This window comes from Halteromyces radiatus, assembly GCF_025201355.1.
Source record: "Halteromyces radiatus strain CBS 162.75 chromosome Unknown BX664scaffold_6, whole genome shotgun sequence".
Lineage (NCBI taxonomy): Eukaryota > Fungi > Mucoromycota > Mucoromycetes > Mucorales > Cunninghamellaceae > Halteromyces > Halteromyces radiatus.
Genome location: NW_026251692.1, coordinates 729,651 through 748,088, shown reverse-complemented (window position 1 = coordinate 748,088; position 18,438 = coordinate 729,651). Strand labels below are relative to the sequence as shown.

Sequence of the window (18,438 nt, the reverse complement as noted above, 5' to 3'; positions counted from 1 at the left end):
TGAGTGATAATAAAAGATAGATAAATATTTACGTCTTATCCATGGGATCAGTATAAACATCAGAATCAAGTTGATTAAGTCGATCAAGTTCATAATTATAATGAATTTGCCAATATTGTGGCTCAATACGATGAGAACATATAGGACATTTTGGTAGATTAAGACTGGCTATGTTCAAAAAAAAAAAAAAAGAATAAGATATATTTCATTGAATTGAATAAATACTTACATCTTTGATTGTTATCATCCCTTAAAGCATGAAGTTCACGTACTGGTACTCTTGTTCTTTTCTTCCTCTTTGCACTAAAATAATAAAAAGGGTGAGTTAGTATTCGTGCCGAGTCGGAGGAGTTGGAGGAATGGCTGACTTTATGGTTTTCTTAAAAAAAAAAATAACATTTACGTTTGTTCATTGGATTCATTGGACATGGTAAGAGAAGATAAGAAAATAAAAATTGAATAAAAAAGTAAGTAAATAATACAGTAGTTCAAGCTCCTTGGTTTAAGAAAAAAAAAAAAAAAAAAGGTAATAAACAAAGGAGAATGGATGGATGCAATTTTTTTTTTTTTTTTTGTAGAGGGCGTCATCGGAGATGGAAATCATATATAGGAAAAAGGATAAAGTGAGAAGTTTTTTCTTTTTTTTCTTTTTTTTCTTTTTTTTTTTTTTTTTTGCATGAATGTAATAAGATTGATAGTGGATGACGTTGAATGAAAAGAAAACTAGGGTAAAAAGAAATAATAAAATGAGTGTTACTATTGAATAAAGATGATTGGATAAAAATGAATTCTAAACTAAGTAATTTTGGGAAAGACACCTCGCTATATAGACAAAAAAAGAGTAGAAAAATTAAACTTTTTTTTTCTCTCTCTCTCTCTGGGATCTACGTTATGTGATACAAGAATGAGATTTCTTCTTTTTTTTTTTATATTAAAAAGAAGAAAAAAAAAACAATATATATATATATTTATTTAGTCTAGTAAAAAAAAAAAAATAGTAGTTATAACATTTTAAGTTAAGACAAACAATATATAACATTTATAGATTAATACAATTGATGAATGATTTCCCCAAAGTTATTGTTGATATATATTAAAATGAAAAAAAAAGAGAAATAGTTTTAGAACTCAGTAAGGCGCGTATAACCAACAAAAAAGGGTATTTATCAGAGTAACAGCCACAAAAAAAAAAACACATTAAATATCTTTTATATTTTTATAGTAAAAGATGATTATTTTTGTTTGATGATAATAATCATCATAAATAGGGAGAATCCCAGTACAAAGAAATCCCATCTAAGTCTGTGTAACTAAACCAGCTCCGATATCTAAAAAAAATTGAAGAAATTGTAAAATTTAATTTCTTTTTTTCTTTTTTTCTTTCTTTCTTTCTTTCTTTCTTTCTTTCTTGTTTTTATTTATTTATTTTATTTATTTATTGTTATTTTATTTCCCTTTCCTTTCCTTTTTTTTATTCCTTCATGTCTTTGACATTCCTTTCTTTCATTCCCAATTTTACATTGAAACCGCGTTTTTTATTACTTTTGATTCTTGTTTGTTTTATGATTTTAACAAAAGTTGATTGTATTGGTAAATAATATAAAGAGGAGTAAAAAAAAAAAAAAAAAGATACTAATTCATTCTATTTTTATTTTATTTAGGTCAACAAAATGAACTTGATTTGAATGGTGGCAAATTCATCAAACGAGCTCCTCCTTCAATATCTGAAAATGGTAATTCATTTTTCTCTCCTTATACAAATAAATAAAGAATTAACCTTTTTTTTTTTTTTAATAGGTCAACATCAAACGAATCCAACAACTGATCAATCATCAATAGATAAGTCATTAGGAGGACAACAATCAAGTAACGACAATACATCAGTGGACAATACATCAAAAAATGCAGGTACGGATCAATCATCTTCTTCCCCTGATTCATCAAATCCAGGAAATAATTCTCCATCTCATATTCATCAAAACGCTGCCGAAGCTACTCCAACTGATAATACACCTACTGCTGATGCTTCACCAACGGATCAAAAACCATCAGGAAACAATTCACCTCATACTGATTCTCCAACTGATGCAGCCAAACCAACAGATACTCCTACTGATACTGGCAAACCGACTGATACTGCTAAACCGACTGATACTCCAACCGACACTGGCAAACAAACTGAAGCTCCTACTGATACTGGTAAACCTACTGATACTCCTACTGATACTGGCAAACCTACTGATACTCCAACAGACACTGGTAAACAGACTGGTTCTCCTACTGATACTGGCAAACCTACTGATACTCCTACTGATACAGCTAAACCAACGGACACTGGTAAACCTACTGATACTGGTAAACCTACTGATACTGGTAAACCTACTGATACTGGTAAACCTACTGATACTGCTACTGATACAGCGAAACCAACGGATACTCCAACAGACACTGGTAAACCTACTGATACTGCTACAGATACAGCTAAACCAACGGATACTCCTACTGATACTGCTACTGATACAGCCAAACCTACTGACACTGTTAGTCCTTCTGGAGATACAACACAGTCTAATAAACCAACAATGACAGAGAAGCCTACTGAATCACCTACTGAAACAGCCACTGGATCACCTACTGAATCACCCACCGAAACAGCCACTGGATCAGTTACGGAATCACCAACGGAATCATCACCATCAGAATCAATGACAGCTACTGCAACAGATTCATCCATAGAATCATCTACGGAAGCAACAATGACAGGAACAGCGTATACATCATATACTGGAACGATGACTTTATCCGATTCATCAATGACTGAAACACCATCAGATACTTCTATTTACCCTACTTCAAGTGATATACAATCATCCATGACTTCAGATAGTTGGCAATATACTACTACTACTGCTACCGATACTTTCTCAGCAACACCAACACCAATGACTACTTCTACAGAAGCTACTCTTACCACAATCGAATCATCCTCTTCTGATGCATTCACATCCGCTACTGATATACCATCATCATCATTATCAACAGAAGCAACTATTATGTCATCTTCAGCAATCACATCTACTGATCCAACATCTCAATCAGCATCATCTGCAGCAGCTTTAACAGCTACTACTTTTACCTCGGATACAACATCATTTTCAAGTACTGCATCAGATACGCCCACAACAACTACAGATGAACCTTCCTTCACATCTACTTTATATTCAACGCGAAGTTTCTCTATTACATCATCTACAGCCGTTCCATCTCTTGTACTAGGTAGCAACGAATGTGGTAGTGATCCTCTTGCTGTCAATGGCCGATGTCCTGACAATTACTTTTGCAATGCTGCTCTCAAGACCTGTGTCGCTCTCAAAAACAATGGTGAACAATGTTATGAAGATTTCCAATGTTTATCTGAATACTGTGGTAGTGGTAATGTATGTTCGGATCCTCCTCAAAATGAATCTCCTGGTGCTCTTTCTGGTGGTCAAATTGCTGGTATAACACTTGGTTGTATTGCAGGTGCAGTGATTCTTATGTTGGGATTAATTCGATGGCAAAGACGATCACGTCAAGTACAGATGCGTGCAGCTCGATTTAGGGAACATGACTTTGAAGAAAACTTTAGCAACAATAATAATAATAACATGGCAGGATCTTCTACAGATCTTATTGGTGGACACAACAAACAATCAGCCCGTCTTTCTAAATTCAACTTTTTGGCTCAAGTATTCCATGGTTCAGATGGTGCGACATATGGACAACGGGAAATGACATCAACAAGTGGACAAGCTATGACAGTGGGTGCTCCAGCTATGATGAATCAACACAGCAATAATAATAGTGTTCATGATATCGATGATGCTCAATTCCAATACCAAGGAGAAACTCAAGTGGATGATTCTCAATTTTATGGCAATATGGCAACATCTTCCCCTCCTCCACCATCTACATCACCTTTACCACAACAACCTTATGCCTCTGGTATATCAACGCAAGATCCTTATGCTGTTTATCCTAACCCATCTACTACTGATCGAGTCGCATCTGGCATGACTATGGATTCTCAACCTTCAATGCATGCTCCTTTGTTGAAAAATGAAAAGATGTCATCCACCTATCAACCTCAATTTGCAACTGATCATTCACATGCTGTGCCTGGCGACATAGTCACTGGTGATTACAATCCTTTTAGAACTATTGAAAATCCAAATCAACCAAGTCCCACTTCCTCTGGAGGATCTGGACAACAAAACAAAAACTACGGTTACTTTTAGTTTTATTGGATAGTTTATTATTCTCTTTATCTACATATTTATTATTATTATTCTTTTTATTTGTACACCTTTATTTGGTTTGTAATTATATAATAAACATTTTTTTGTTTTTAAATTTGAAAATTGGGATGATATTGTTATCATATAATGGTTGTTGCATAAGATGATAGACAATCTTTCTATATAAATAAATATCTGATTTCTTTCCATTAATGAAACTTATTTTTTTTTTTTAAAGAAAAGAAAAGAAAAGTACAAATAGAGATGATAAAAAGATTTTATATTATTATATAGGTTAATAAAAATGACATGAAATCATTTATTCAAAAAAAAAAGTTGATAGTTATTGAATGATGTGTGTTACAAAGGATTAGGATGATTCTCAGGGTTGAGGACGATCTATAGAAATCTAAAATAAGAAAGGATATCGTTTTTTAGATTATTATTATTATTATTTTTTTTCTTCCATATAGTCTTGGCGTGAAACATTAATATGATTGGCTACAAAAATGATTACTTTAATCTCAGTTGTATGAACCATATAATATGATAAATAATGTTCATTAATTATCAATAAAATGATATCATCTTTATCATTTTATCACATTTTCCCTTTTTTTCTTTTTTTTTTTTTCTTTCTAATGATTGAATAATAATAATAAAAAAAAATAATTCAAGTTTTTATTTGTTTTAGTATTGAAATATCAACCTTTTATTTTTTTTGATCTGAGTCGGTTATTGATGATTGGTTTATACTTATGGGGAAGGTGTGACACTTTTTATTTTTCCAACCCATTGTAGGTTAAGACCTAAAAATAGGAGACTCGTCTTTTTTTTTAAAGATTCTGGTTTTTCTCTTTCTCTCTCTCTCTCTTTTTTTTTCTATTCGGTTTCGCTTTCCTTCTTCTTCCTTTTTACTATCTTTTTTTTTTTTTTTTTTTTGTATATATTCTTTGGACCCAACTTTAAAAAAAAAAAGAAAGATTGTCTTTTTTAGAAATTTGAACTTGATATAAAATCAACTTATTCAAGGACAAACTTCGTTTTTTTTTTTCTGTCTACTTGCCGCGATCTACTACCTTCTCTCTCATCTGATAACGTCATCAATACATAACAGCATATTATATACATGTCAAACTCTACAACAACAACTCCATCCTTTACACCGGAAGCATTGGAAACTCATGGAGCTCTTTATAAAAGCATCGGTGTCACTTTAGCTGTGACAAGTGGTAAGAAAGTTATTAAGATGGGGGATAATAACAATGAACTTGTTGGATATGATTCATATTGTTGTTGTTGTTTTTTTTTGGTCACTATCTTATATATATATGTGTGTGTGTGTATGTGTGTGTGTGGTGGTGGTGGTGTTGATATATGTATATATTTTGACAAAAAGGAGAATAAGAGGGGGAAGAAAGGAAGGGAGGTAAGAGTGGGGATATATATGATTGATATTAGCTTTTAAACTTATTCTTACTGAAATTTCTCCCTTATATTATATATATAGGTGTATTTATTGGTAGTAGTTTTGTATTCAAGAAGAAAGGTCTTTTGGATTCGAACGCACGGTCGGGTAAAATTTCAATTTATATATATATAGAATGAATTTAAACTCGTTTATTTTTTACCTTCTTTTTATAGGAAGTGCTGCCGGTGAAGGTTATGGTTATCTGAAATCTGCCTTATGGTGGTTAGGGATGGGTTTAAGTAAGTCTTTTTTTTTTCATCTATCCAAAAAGATTTGATTTTTTATTTGTTTTTTTATTTATTTATTTATATAATGGATTGGGATGGATCATGTTGAAATATGTTGAAATGTTTTATTAATTCCTTATTATTATTTTCAATAGTGGTTGTTGGTGAAGCATGTAATTTTGTTGCTTATGCTTTTGCTCCTGCTATTTTGGTCACTCCTCTTGGTGCTCTCTCAGTGGTCATTAGGTAAAGAAAAAAAAGTATATGGAGAGATGAAATGAATTTTATTGAATTCTTTTTTTTTTTTTTGTTTTTCTTTTTTTTTTTTTTAAATAGTGCTGTATTATCCTCTATCTTTTTGAAAGAAGGTTTGACTTTTCAAGGTATCATTGGTTGTGTTCAATGTGTTTTCGGTGCAATCATCATTGTATTGCATGCCCCTGAAGAAGGTGCTGCTGATAATTCTATTGCAACTTTTCGAACTTTGATGTTGTCATCTGGTAAGGAATAATATAGAATACTAATAATGATAATAATAATTAAATCTTTTTTTTTTTTTTTTTTTTTTAGGATTTATGACTTATTCTGTGTTTGCAGTTGGGATATCACTTTTCCTTGTGTTTTATTGTGGTCCTAGATGGGGTAGTAAAAACATGTTGGTGTATATTACGGTGTGTTCATTGATTGGATCATTATCTGTTGTATTTACTCAAGGCATTGGTGGGACGATTGTACATTCTCTAGCTGTAGAAAATCAATTCGACGACTGGTTTGTGTATCTAGTGCTGGCACTAACAATCGTAACTTTGATGGTGGAAATCATTTATCTCAACAAGGCATTGAATATTTTCAATACAGCTCTAGTTACTCCAACTTATTATGTCATCTTCACCACTCTCACTATCGTCAGTGCTACCGTTTTTTATCGTGGTTTCGAAGCTTCTGGTACAGATGTTACTACTTGTGTCTTTGGTTTCTTGATTATTTGTTCTGGTGTCGCACTTCTTCATCATTCTCGTAGTCAACCTCAACACCATCAACCTTTAGGTGATGATGAATCTAGTCTCGATAGTGGCGGTGACAATACGATTCATATGAATGGAAATATCCACGGCAATCGACGAAATAGTTTACTTCACATCTTTGATAATGAGAAATATTTAAACTCGGATGAAGATGATCTAGATGAAAATGATCATATGCTTCCTCAACAAAATGGTGTGCATCAACCTGGTCCTGCTGATATCTTCCCAAAACCCTTGTCTGGTGCTAGTCGTTATGCCTCTACTTCTCGGAAATCGCTCACTCTCTCTCGTCGATCAAAACAGTCTATGGATGATTACAATGGCATTGAATTGGTACCTGCCTCTCATCAACAATATACCGATAACATCAATATGGATAAAATACATTCTAAGAATTCACAAAACAAAAAAACTGGTAAGAAAAAAAAAAGAATATAAATGGTTCATGATATATGGATTGAACTTTTTTTTTTTTTGTAGATTTATTGACACAAGATGTATCAACGGATGAACAACAAGAACCTTTTTTATTGGATCCACCTCCAACCAACAATAGTAACGGCATTCGATCTGTAAACCCATCAATAGGATCTACACCTTCACACCGTGTACAAGATCAGATCGACCCCTTATCCTCTTATAGAAATGGATTAAAGAAATCGGATGGTGATGATACAAATGGATTGATGGATGGATGGGATCATGATGATTGATATGAATAGCCCCCCCCCCCTTTGTTATACACTGTCTTTTTATTATTATATTATTATTATTATTACTATTATTACATTTTTTTTTTTTGGTCACTTCCGCTCTGTTTCACACACACGCTCACACATACACACGTATATATACAGATTATATTCTCCTTTTTTTTTTTTCTTGGGTATTTTGTTATTCTTAGAAGCCTTTGTATAATATCACTTTTTTTCTTATTATTGTTTATACCTTATTTTCTCAATAAAAGAAATAAAAAAAAAAGTATACTTTGATTTATATATGGAATAATGGGAATTGAAAAACTAGTTTATTTAGTGAATTAAAAGAGAATAGTAATGATGATGCACGAGTAGAAGAAAATGATGGAACTAAAAATAGCAAAGTCAAATTATATAGAATGAATAGAAAGACATGATTTATTGGAATAATATACAGTCAAAAAAAAAAAAAATAGATTGAAATAAATAAGTAAGAAATAAAGAATAAATAGAAACATATAAGGTAAAAAAAAGGTATTAATCATAAGCATAAAAAGAATCATTTGGATCGAAGTACGGTTTGAAGAGCAGTGAAGATAGTGTTAGCATCTTGTTGGTGATCAGCGAAGATCTGATAAGTAGTGTTATCCTTTAGTTCGATCATAAACGCATTTGGTACAAAGGTATCTATTTCCATATCCGCCCAGCGAAGTTTGTTGATTGCATTCAAATCAATGATAATAATTGGTTGTAATGCCTATAAATAATAATAAAAAAAAATCAGTGATCGTATTATTTTTGATGATTCATCACTTACTGTTTCATCACGATAAATAGCCATGGTCTTGCCACGAATAGCAAAAAAGCGACGACGCCAAAACTAATAATATAAAACAAAAATCAATCAATGATATAGAATAAGACTTTTTTTTTTAAAAAAAAAAAATATACATACCGGACTGCCACTTGGTTGGATATTTGAAAAACCTTGAATGATTACCTACAAATATATATATATAGGTGATCAATTTCCAGTACATTCTTATTTTATTTTTTTCATCATCACAATAGAAACTTACATCCTTTGACTTTTCAGCTTGTTGCAACTGTTTTTGTAAGAGACGTTGTTTTTCTTGTCTTTGCCTTTCTGCTTCTTGTCGTTGTTGCTCTTCCAATTCACGTTGTTCTGCTAGTTCCTTTTCACGTCGTTTTTTCTCCTCTTCGGCAGCACGTTGTTGTTCTACAATGCGTTGTTGTTCTGCAAGACGCTGTTGTTCTGCAAGACGTTGTTGTTCAGCAAGTTGTTGTTGTTCAGCAAGTCGTTGTTTCTTTTCAGCTTCAGCACGGCGTTGTTCCTCCTCTTGTTGTTGTTTCAAATGATCATCTTCCACAATTTGTTTTTGAGATACATCATCTGATCCAAATTGTCGTTGTTGTTGATCATCGAGGTGATCATCATAATGAATACTATCTGATTCCACATGACTACCAGTTGTAGGAGTGACATCAGAAGAAGAAGTGGGGTTGGTATCCAGATCCGGAGTGTTGAATTCTTCTTGAGCTTCTTCAAACGTATCAGGTTCAGCAGTATAGGAGCTAGTTGTGGGAGAAGATGGCAATGAGGGACGATCAGCTGGTTGAAGTTGTTGTTGAGATTTTCGACGTGCTTGAAGAGATGATCGTTTGCGTTCCGATAAAGAAGGAGGTCGAGATCGATTAGGTACTTGATTTTCACCTAGTTTCAAACGCGTACGGATATTGGCATCACTAAGATCATTTAATGATGATGCTGTTAGTTGTGCATGATGGACTTGGAATAAACTAGCAACGGATCGACTATGTACCAATGTTCTTGCTTTTGAAAAAAAAAAAAAAAAAAAGAAAGAAAACAAATAAGCTTCTTATCCCTTTTTTTTTTTTAATATATATATATTACCTCTTCGTACGCCACTAAAAAAAAAAAATACAAGTTAATTTATACTTTTCCAATAATAACATGCCATCTACGCCCCTTCTGATTTTTTATTACCTGACTTGATCTGGGACATAAGAAATAAGTATAAATCGATCTTCCACACGTACAAAACCAAATAAAATTTCTTCTTGAAGTTGACTTCGGAATTCACTGAACAAGCATAAAAAAAAAAAAACGTGGTTAGGTATTTTTTTTTCAGGAACCAATTATTTTCTACTTACTTTAAACCATTGGTACCTTTCGAATAAAGAGATATGACTTCTCGAGTATCATTATAACCTAATATCAACCTATTATATTTGAAAATATGATGAATATTCTTTATATATAATTTATAACCAAAGGTTTTTGTTCATACCAATCAGTTTCTTCACCCTCAATAATGGCTTGATAAGCTTGAGTAATTCTTGGGTCTGATAGATCACACATAGTAAGAATTTTATAGAAACAGATGAAGAAGAAGAAAAATTAAAACAAAAAAAGAGTCCACCTAGTTCTTTTTTTTTCCCAAATGTTAACGTTGCACAATTCATTCAGTTTCTTACTATTAAATTTAAATGCCGTCCTTGTTCATATATATAATATGACCTGATTATCTTTCTTGATTATTTCAAAAAGTTAAATGTTTAATCATATATAACAATAAGAACAAAGAAAACAAAGATTATTTTATATTTCTATTATAACATTATTAAGAAAGAAAAAAAAGAAAAGAAAAAGAGAGAAAATGATCCTAATTCCTAAATTCACGTGTTATATATATAAAAATGATAGATTTAATTGTCCAATAGCTTTTCTTTCGGGTGTATCGGCAGCCGATGGAAACAAGGAATGAAATTTTACTTTGGTTTCTTCATTTACATCTCCGCATTGAGATTATTTTTTTTTTTTTTTTTTTTTGCTGTGAGGAGGGCCTAATATTTTTCTTTTTCTTTTTTTTTTTTTTATTATTTTTCTTTTTTGTTTTTTTCCGTTTTCTTTGTTTCCTTTTTTTTTTTTTAAAAAAAAATAGACATCATGGCTCAAACTACTCCTGCTGTGATAGATACACTTGATTTGGTTTTATTAGGTACTGTTGGATTAGGTACGATTGCTTGGTTCGCTAGACGTCAACTGGCTGACAAATTATTTGGTACCTCCAAACAAGATGCAACTGCTAAACCTTCAACCCCTCCACCACCCAAACGTGAACGCAATTTTGTCAAAGTCATGCAACAACAGGTAAATAATGTTAACAAGGAAATTGGAAAAGAGAATGTGATTTACAAACTATAGAAGATTGACATGTCAAAATATCATCTTTTTTTTTTCTACTATTTTGGATTTATAGGGTCGACAAGTTGGTAAGTATTATCACATATAAAGATGATAAAGTCTATTTCTCACTATTTTTCTACTAGTTATTTTCTATGGTTCTCAAACTGGTACTGCTGAAGATTATGCTTCAAGACTTGCCAAGGAATGTGCTCAAAAATATGGTGTCAATTGTATGACGGCAGATATTGAACTTTACGATCTCACCTATTTAGATACTTTACCTGAAGATGCATTGGTTTTCTTTGTGATGGCTACATATGGTGAAGGTGAACCGACTGACAATGCTGTTGACTTTTGGGAACAATTAGTGACGGATGAAGAACCACAATTCTCTGATGGTGGAGATCGTTTACCCTCCTTGCGATATATTCTCTTTGGTTTGGGCAATAAAACATATGAACATTATAATGCTGTCGCTCGCATTTTGGATAAAAAACTAACGAAACTTGGAGCTAAACGTATTGGAGAACGTGGTGAAGGTGATGATGATGGATCTTTGGAAGAAGATTTTTTGGCTTGGCAAGAATCCATGTGGCCTGCCTTCTGTGAAGCTCTTGGTGTAGATGAAACGAATGCTCTATCTGGTCCTAGACAAGCTACTTATAATGTAGAAGAATTACAATCTTATGAAAAGGATGATGTTTACTTTGGTGAAATTGGTCCTAAAGTCAAGGCTGGATCGTAAGTTTGAATATATATATATACTATAAATGTTATGTACTGATTTATTATTATTATTTTAGAAAGGTGATTTACGATGCCAAACGTCCTTATATTGCTCCTATCACCTCCTATGAATTATTCAAAGGGTCTGATCGACATTGTCTACATATCGATATCGACATATCTGGCACCAACCTTAGTTACCAAACAGGTGATCACGTTGCTATGTGGCCTACCAATAATGAAGATGAAGTATTACGATTGGCTTCCGTTTTGGGTTTGACTGATAAACTGGATGCTGTGGTGATGGTGAAAGCAATTGATCCTGCAGCTTCAAAGCAATATCCTTTCCCTGTACCTGCGACTTACCGGGCAATCTTCCGTCATTATTTAGATATCTGTGCTCCTGTTTCTCGTCAATCATTGATGCCATTGGTAGAATATGCTCCTACTGAAGCCTCAAAGGAATTTCTCAAGTTATTAGCTACGGACAAGGATGAGTACCGATTGAAGGTGGGTGAAGCTGTACGCAATTTGGGTCAAGTACTAGAATTGGTCACTACGATTGATAATCATGAAAATACATCTGGTCTTTTTGCAACTGTACCGTTTGATCTTATTGTGGAATCCATCTCTCGACTTCAACCTCGTTATTATTCCATTTCATCCTCGGCCAAGGAAAAACCTACTACTATTTCTGCCACATGTGTCACTCTTGCTTATCAACCTGAACCTACTCCTGACCGCACTGTATACGGTGTCAACACCAACTTTTTATATCGCATGCATATCCAAGGTCAACAACAACCAACTGATTTACCAACTTATGATTTGGCTGGACCTCGTCAATCTTTCCTCAATGCTGATGGTCAAGCAAGCAAATTACCTATTCATGTTCGTCGATCTCAATTCAAACTTCCTCGCAATACGAGTGTTCCTATCATCATGGTTGGACCTGGTACGGGTGTAGCACCTTTCCGTGGTTTTGTCCGTGAACGTGCTGTACAAAAGAAAGAAGGCAAATCAGTAGGACCTACAGTCCTCTTCTTTGGTAGTCGACATCCTGAACAAGACTTTTTATACTCTGATGAATGGTCTGAATTGTTTGAAACCTTAGGTGATGAATCACAATTGATCACAGCCTTTTCACGCGAAACAGATCACAAGATATACGTTCAACATCGTTTGGAAGAACATGGACAAGCAATGTGGCAATTATTGGAAAAAGGGGCTTATATCTATGTGTGTGGTGATGCAAAGAACATGGCTCGTGATGTCAATCAAACTTTTGTCAACTTGGCTATGGAATATGGCAACAAATCTGAAGATAAAGCTTTGGAATATGTTAAATCATTACGCAACATTGGTCGTTATCAAGAAGATGTTTGGTCTTAGATGCCTCTATTATTCGTGATATAAAAAAAAAAAAAAAAATTCAATGATAGATTTCCCTCCCATTCTTGATATTTATATACATAATTTTAGTTTATATATCTTTTTTCCCTTCTCATTGTCTTTTTTTTTTTTTATATATAATATCCTTTTGTTTTTTTTTTCTATATTTTTATTTATTTATCATCCTTATTATTCATTGTCATTTTTAGTTCAAAATATATAGTTTGTTTTTACTTACCCCCCCCCCCCTCCTCTTTTTTTTTTTAATCCATGTAGACTTTCAATAAATGGAAAAGTAACCTTACAACGACTATTTTTTTTTTTAATGTGTGCATATGTGTGGGTTTTATTAGGTGTGAGAGAGATATGCTTGTACATTTTTTTTTTTTTGATCATCATCATCAATGGTATATTGAAATGATTACTATGACTAGATTTTTTATTTTATTTTTTTTTGTAAAAGAAAAAAAAAAAAAAAACATATAGTACAGGAAGCTGCATAAAATAAAATAAAATAAAAAAAATATAAACAGTAGAGGGGATATATCAAGAAAGTGAAAAAAAAATACTAAACTAGATAAAAACTAAAATAATAACTAACTAATTATTTCCCAAATCATACTTGTTCCACTTTTGGTTTCTTACGATCTTGTTCATCCGACATATCATCATCAGTAGGGGTTGATTGATGATCTTCTGTCAAGGTAGGATCTGTTTCTTTGATAGTTGTATCTATTTGTGTGGATGGCGGTAAGGAGGATGGTGATGATGGTGGGGAGTTGGATGCATATGGTATCACAGTAGGTGTCTGGCGTATAGTCGTACTGGTAGAAGGAGTTGTTTGATCTTGTTGAGGCTGAGATAATAGAGGCAGGACTTTCATGGCAGCAGCGGCAGCGGCAGCGGCAGCAGACGCAGACATGGTTTGGGAATAAGCCGGATGTTGTTGATGTTGATAAAGACGTTCTGGTGAGAATTTGGTTTGCAATGTTTGTAACAAAGGTTGTGTTTCCGGTCGCTGGAATTCTCGTAAAAAGTCACCCCATTCACCCGTGTTGAAATTATGTAAAAGCTTTCGTCCAGAAACTTGTTTGCTGAGAAGTAAGAATCCACGTCCCAGGATACCACACACTTGACAAATACGTTCACCAATAGTAAGACGACGTCGTATAGCTTCCCAATTCGTGTTCACAAGTACCTTTTCAATATCTGCCCGACATTGCATCATGACGGGTCTTGAGACGGCTGCTGGTGAGGAAATCGCCATAGCTGTTGGATTCGTTGTAGGTGTCCCACTTGCTGGTTCAGGAGATGACGATGATTGATGTATTTTATCCGTGTGATGTTGATCCGATTGATCTGATTGTTGTTGTTGTTGTTGTTGTTGTTGTTGTTGTTGTATAGTTCGTTCAATTTCTAGATCACGATATGCTAAGTAAAGTTGAAAATATTCATAGTTGTAATAAACTCCAGCATTCTTTGGAGCAAAATCACTATCATAATGAGCAGCGAGATTGGCAAAAGTGGCAAATCGATGAAGAGGAGATAATAATCCGAGTTTGGTGTTTCTTTCTTGACCTTGGATAATCAACTTGACATCACCATCCACAGTATTTGCTTGATGAAATAAATCGGCCTCTGAGACTTTTAGTAAATCTTGAATGACATCATTTCCTAAAAAAAAAAAAAAAAAAAAAAAAGAGACATGAGGATAGATTCTTGAAACAGTTCTTTTTTTTTTTTTATTTATTAACTTACGTCTAATCGCATACTCCTTATCTCTTGGACTTGGTTTCTTTGGTCGTTTATCCGCATTTCCTCTCTTTTTGATCTGTCCACCAGGTGGTGTTGTTGTTGCTGAAGGAGCCACGGCGTTGTGTACGGCTTGGGCACCAGTCCCATGAGTTCCGACCGAAGATAATGCCGCTTGTAATAAATGTTGTGATTGATCAGATACTGAGAAGAAATTGGCTGCTGCTGCTGCTGCTGCTGCTAACGTGTTTGCTGTCGCGTGGTTGTTATTCTGTGGATGATGATATGAGGATGCCGAGATATCCGTTGATGGTGTTGTCAGAGTATCAGCTGTAGTCATATGAGGAGCATAGGTAGAAGATGAAGAAGTCGAAGGTGCTTGTGTTAATACAGAATCGATCGGTACACTTTGAGGTGGTTGCTGAACTTCATCAAAGGTTTGTGTAGAAGTACCGGTGACATTGACAGCAAAAATCTGTTCTTCTTGGCGAAACATAATCTTATTCATATTAGGTACCTTGAGAAATGATACTGAATCACCTAGAGCATGACATAGTGCAAAAAACATGGAACTTGTTTGTTGAGGTGACTGTTGTAATCTGATTTCTTTAACACATTGATAAAACCGAAGTATCCGATCGTTACTGAGAATATCCGCTAAAGTAGGTGATACAATATTACACTCTGTTTGTCCTAAACCAGAACTAGTTGTAGGATCTTGTTGGGTTGATTGAGGTTGTTCTGATGATGATGCTGACTGTATTGATTGTGGTTCAGATGCTGAAGACTGACGTTCTTCACTTTGTTGTTTTTGTTGTTGCTGTTGTTGCTGCTGTTGTTGCTGCTGTTGTTGTTGCTGTTGTTGTTGTTGTTGTTGTTGTTGTTGTTGTTGTTGTTGTTGTTGTTGTTGAGAAATAGGTGATTGTATGGTGGAATTGGGTAAAGATAAGTTACTTTGTTCTTGTTGGAGTCGCATAGGAGAAGATAGATCACCTTGACGTGAAGAGTCCGTTGATGTTTGTTGCTCTTGTTGAATATGGTTGTTCACCATGGTTGGATATGGAGTAAACAATCAAGTAGTAGCAATAATAGAGACTCTAATTGTGCCTCAAATAAAACAAGTTGGATGTTCAAAATAAGAATAAAAAAGAAATCCAAAGAAAAAAAACAAAAGGGAAGAATTAAAAAAAAAAAAAAAAAGAAACATAAAAAACGTGCGTCGCCCAATAAAAAGAAAAAAAAAAAACTTTGAACGTCACCGGGCGATTGATTTGAAAAGAGGAAATCTGAGATTGAAGTGTAGATTTTTGGAAATGTACAAAAAGCACATCAGATTACATTCAAGAGTTTTTTTAAGTTGGGTCAGGAACAAAAAAAAAAAAAAACGATATCAGACATCAAAAATAATAATGATCCCGAAATCATAACCGTAAATATATTTTTCCCGGGAGAATCCTTTCTTTTTTTTTTTATCTTTTGATCTGACGTCAATGTTTAAAAAGAAATAATATTTGTAAGCAGTAGAAGACAAAGAATCTAAAACCATGCAGGAAAGCCGTTTTTTCGATATATATTCATTTATTGAAATAAAAATGCATAGATATATAAGAGAAAGAGAGGGGGGGGAATATGATCATATAACTATAAACTTGGAATGCAAACATCCACCAGTTCCCTATATTTATTAATATTATATAAAACAAAGAAAGTGAATCATTAATTGTACACGTTTTTTTTCTATTTTTATTTGACTTACCAATCGCCTTCTGCAGCATCCTTCATCATTTCATAACTAACAATGGCTCGAGTAACAATATCAAGTGCATTTTGAACTTCAACCACACCATCAGCTTCTGTATCACTCCACAATTGTTCAGAGAGATAATCCTTGAGTTGTAGACATTCTTGATATGAGTCCTATATATATATATATATAAATATCTTTCCTTTTTTTTTTTTTTTTTTTTTTTTTTTTACTTACATTGACAATCTCGTTATTAACTATTTGTTTGGGTTCTAAAAGTTCCAACATATTTTCCAAGGCAGTACCAGAATTAGTTGCATGGGTAATAGCATCTTGTACAGATAGAGTTAAAGAAGTAGTCTATACAAATAAATATAAAAAAAAAATAAAAATAAATATACTAGTTTAATAGTTTAACACGATGGTTTACTTTGTTGAGATTATATCCTGCAACTTGGGCAACTTGGCTAGTCATTCTGTTTTAGATGAAGGGGGAATAATTGAATTCTAGTGGCCTGGGAAGTTTTTAGAGAAAAAAGAAGATGGATTAAAAGAATAAAGTAAATCTATCTTTTTTATAATGTGATTTCAAAGCGAGGATTTGAACACCGCGTTGCATGTGATTTTTGTATCTGCAGGGCGAGTGATATTTTGAGAGCTGTCTGTCTTTTTTTGTATGCATGATAAAATTCGCTGGCTTCTAGTTAAAAACAATGAAAAGTAATAAACAAACTTATTTTAGTCAGGTAAATTTTTTTTTATTTACCTTTTTTTTTTTTCTTTTTTTTTTTTTTTTGAACTTATCATTCTTTTAACATGCCTTCAACTTGTTATTCTAAATGTCAATCAAGAATAAAGTCATTTCAAGACCCCAATGAACACTCCTTCAAACCAAAAAACCTAGTAAAAAACCAACCTATAAATATCAGAATCACAAGCAAGACTTTGACAGACAAAAAACAGAAACGATTGACAACTTTCCAACAACAAAGTCATATATCAATCTCTCCTTCCAAACAAAAGAAAAGGGATCAAATTCAAAGGGATCAACAACAGTCTCTAATAAACAAACAAAATAGTTTAATCATGCAAAAAAAGGAGCAACAAAAGTGGTACAAGAAGAAGAAAACTTCACATCATAGAACGAAACGACAAAAGTATGAACAAACAGAACAAATCGAAATGATATTCGCCAGTGTACAACCTCTTCCTCGACCATGGCAAATGATTATGTCATCTAATGGTTCATTCTATTACTACAATCCTGAAACAATGAAAATACAACAATCACGTCCTTCCTATTAATTAGTTTTATTACCTATTTCTTTTTTTTTTTTTTGGCTATAGTTTAGAATAGTTATGAATTTTTGAAATATGAATAAAGATGACTGTAATATCATAGTGATTGAAAAATCTTTATTTATCTATCTACTGATCTTTTTTTTTTAATAATCATATTGATGATGATAACGTAATAAATTGATCATTGAAAATGTTAACTATAATTTTACTTGTCTCTATCCTGTTTATTATGCATCTTTTTTTTTTTAAGTTTGATGATTGTCATATATATATAGCGGGAATTGAAATAGGAACAGTCGAGCTTGCGGGGAGAGCAAAATAGACTTGAAGCGCACATCAGTTTAGAGATTCTTTCTCTTTTCTCTTAAATTCGCAAAGTAATGTACACATAAAAATAACCAACCACTATCTCGAACGAATCAAAATGAAATCATCATCAAAGAATCATCTATACTGTTTATAGACTATCTGAATCGATAATAGATCTACTATAGATGGATGGATGGATGGATGGATGGATGGATTTGCATTTTTTTTTTATATATTCGTTAGAGGATAGGTTTCTATATACGGACATCATTGGACTCATCAA

The 18,438-nt window shown here is 33.1% G+C and overlaps 8 protein-coding genes across 8 annotated transcripts; 5 read left to right on the top strand and 3 right to left on the bottom strand.

Annotated features, from left to right (window-relative positions):
• Positions 1-1,481: 1,481 nt before the first annotated feature.
• On the top strand, positions 1,482-4,277 carry BX664DRAFT_387424 (uncharacterized protein; the record flags this gene model as incomplete). The annotated part of the gene is made up of 3 exons (XM_051549386.1): positions 1,482-1,590; positions 1,662-1,733; positions 1,798-4,277. The coding sequence occupies 3 exons, from the start codon at positions 1,482-1,484 to the stop codon at positions 4,275-4,277; spliced, it is 2,661 nt and encodes an 886-aa protein (XP_051398145.1).
• Positions 4,278-5,881: 1,604 nt separating this feature from the next.
• Positions 5,882-7,438, top strand: BX664DRAFT_266086 (magnesium transporter NIPA-domain-containing protein; the record flags this gene model as incomplete). The annotated part of the gene is made up of 4 exons (XM_051540884.1): positions 5,882-5,987; positions 6,131-6,221; positions 6,312-6,475; positions 6,546-7,438. 4 exons carry the CDS (start codon positions 5,882-5,884, stop codon positions 7,436-7,438), a joined length of 1,254 nt encoding a protein of 417 aa, XP_051398144.1.
• BX664DRAFT_337636 (uncharacterized protein) lies at positions 7,393-8,232 on the top strand. Its single transcript, XM_051546273.1, has one exon. The coding sequence runs from the start codon at positions 7,691-7,693 to the stop codon at positions 7,916-7,918; it is 228 nt and encodes a 75-aa protein (XP_051398143.1). The 5' UTR covers positions 7,393-7,690; the 3' UTR covers positions 7,919-8,232.
• Positions 8,233-8,257: 25 nt separating this feature from the next.
• BX664DRAFT_266691 (uncharacterized protein) lies at positions 8,258-10,102 on the bottom strand (the record flags this gene model as incomplete). Its single annotated transcript, XM_051540915.1, has 8 exons — positions 8,258-8,455; positions 8,516-8,578; positions 8,654-8,698; positions 8,778-9,553; positions 9,635-9,648; positions 9,728-9,823; positions 9,895-9,963; positions 10,032-10,102. The coding sequence occupies 8 exons, from the start codon at positions 10,100-10,102 to the stop codon at positions 8,258-8,260; spliced, it is 1,332 nt and encodes a 443-aa protein (XP_051398142.1).
• Positions 10,103-11,055: 953 nt separating this feature from the next.
• BX664DRAFT_171383 (uncharacterized protein) lies at positions 11,056-13,312 on the top strand. The gene is made up of 2 exons (XM_051539991.1): positions 11,056-11,671; positions 11,734-13,312. The coding sequence occupies exons 1-2, from the start codon at positions 11,163-11,165 to the stop codon at positions 13,046-13,048; spliced, it is 1,824 nt and encodes a 607-aa protein (XP_051398141.1). The 5' UTR covers positions 11,056-11,162; the 3' UTR covers positions 13,049-13,312.
• A 221-nt stretch (positions 13,313-13,533) lies between these two features.
• On the bottom strand, positions 13,534-15,983 carry BX664DRAFT_360560 (uncharacterized protein). The gene is made up of 2 exons (XM_051548168.1): positions 14,807-15,983; positions 13,534-14,722 (listed from the first exon to the last, which is right to left on the bottom strand). Exons 1-2 carry the CDS (start codon positions 15,849-15,851, stop codon positions 13,665-13,667), a joined length of 2,103 nt encoding a protein of 700 aa, XP_051398140.1. The 5' UTR covers positions 15,852-15,983; the 3' UTR covers positions 13,534-13,664.
• A 309-nt stretch (positions 15,984-16,292) lies between these two features.
• Positions 16,293-17,081, bottom strand: BX664DRAFT_337626 (uncharacterized protein). Its single transcript, XM_051546272.1, has 4 exons — positions 16,975-17,081; positions 16,782-16,904; positions 16,557-16,717; positions 16,293-16,475 (listed from the first exon to the last, which is right to left on the bottom strand). Exons 1-4 carry the CDS (start codon positions 17,017-17,019, stop codon positions 16,442-16,444), a joined length of 363 nt encoding a protein of 120 aa, XP_051398139.1. The 5' UTR covers positions 17,020-17,081; the 3' UTR covers positions 16,293-16,441.
• A 264-nt stretch (positions 17,082-17,345) lies between these two features.
• BX664DRAFT_337622 (uncharacterized protein) lies at positions 17,346-17,902 on the top strand. The gene has a single exon (XM_051546271.1). It carries the CDS (start codon positions 17,361-17,363, stop codon positions 17,847-17,849), a length of 489 nt encoding a protein of 162 aa, XP_051398138.1. The 5' UTR covers positions 17,346-17,360; the 3' UTR covers positions 17,850-17,902.
• Positions 17,903-18,438: the final 536 nt, after the last annotated feature.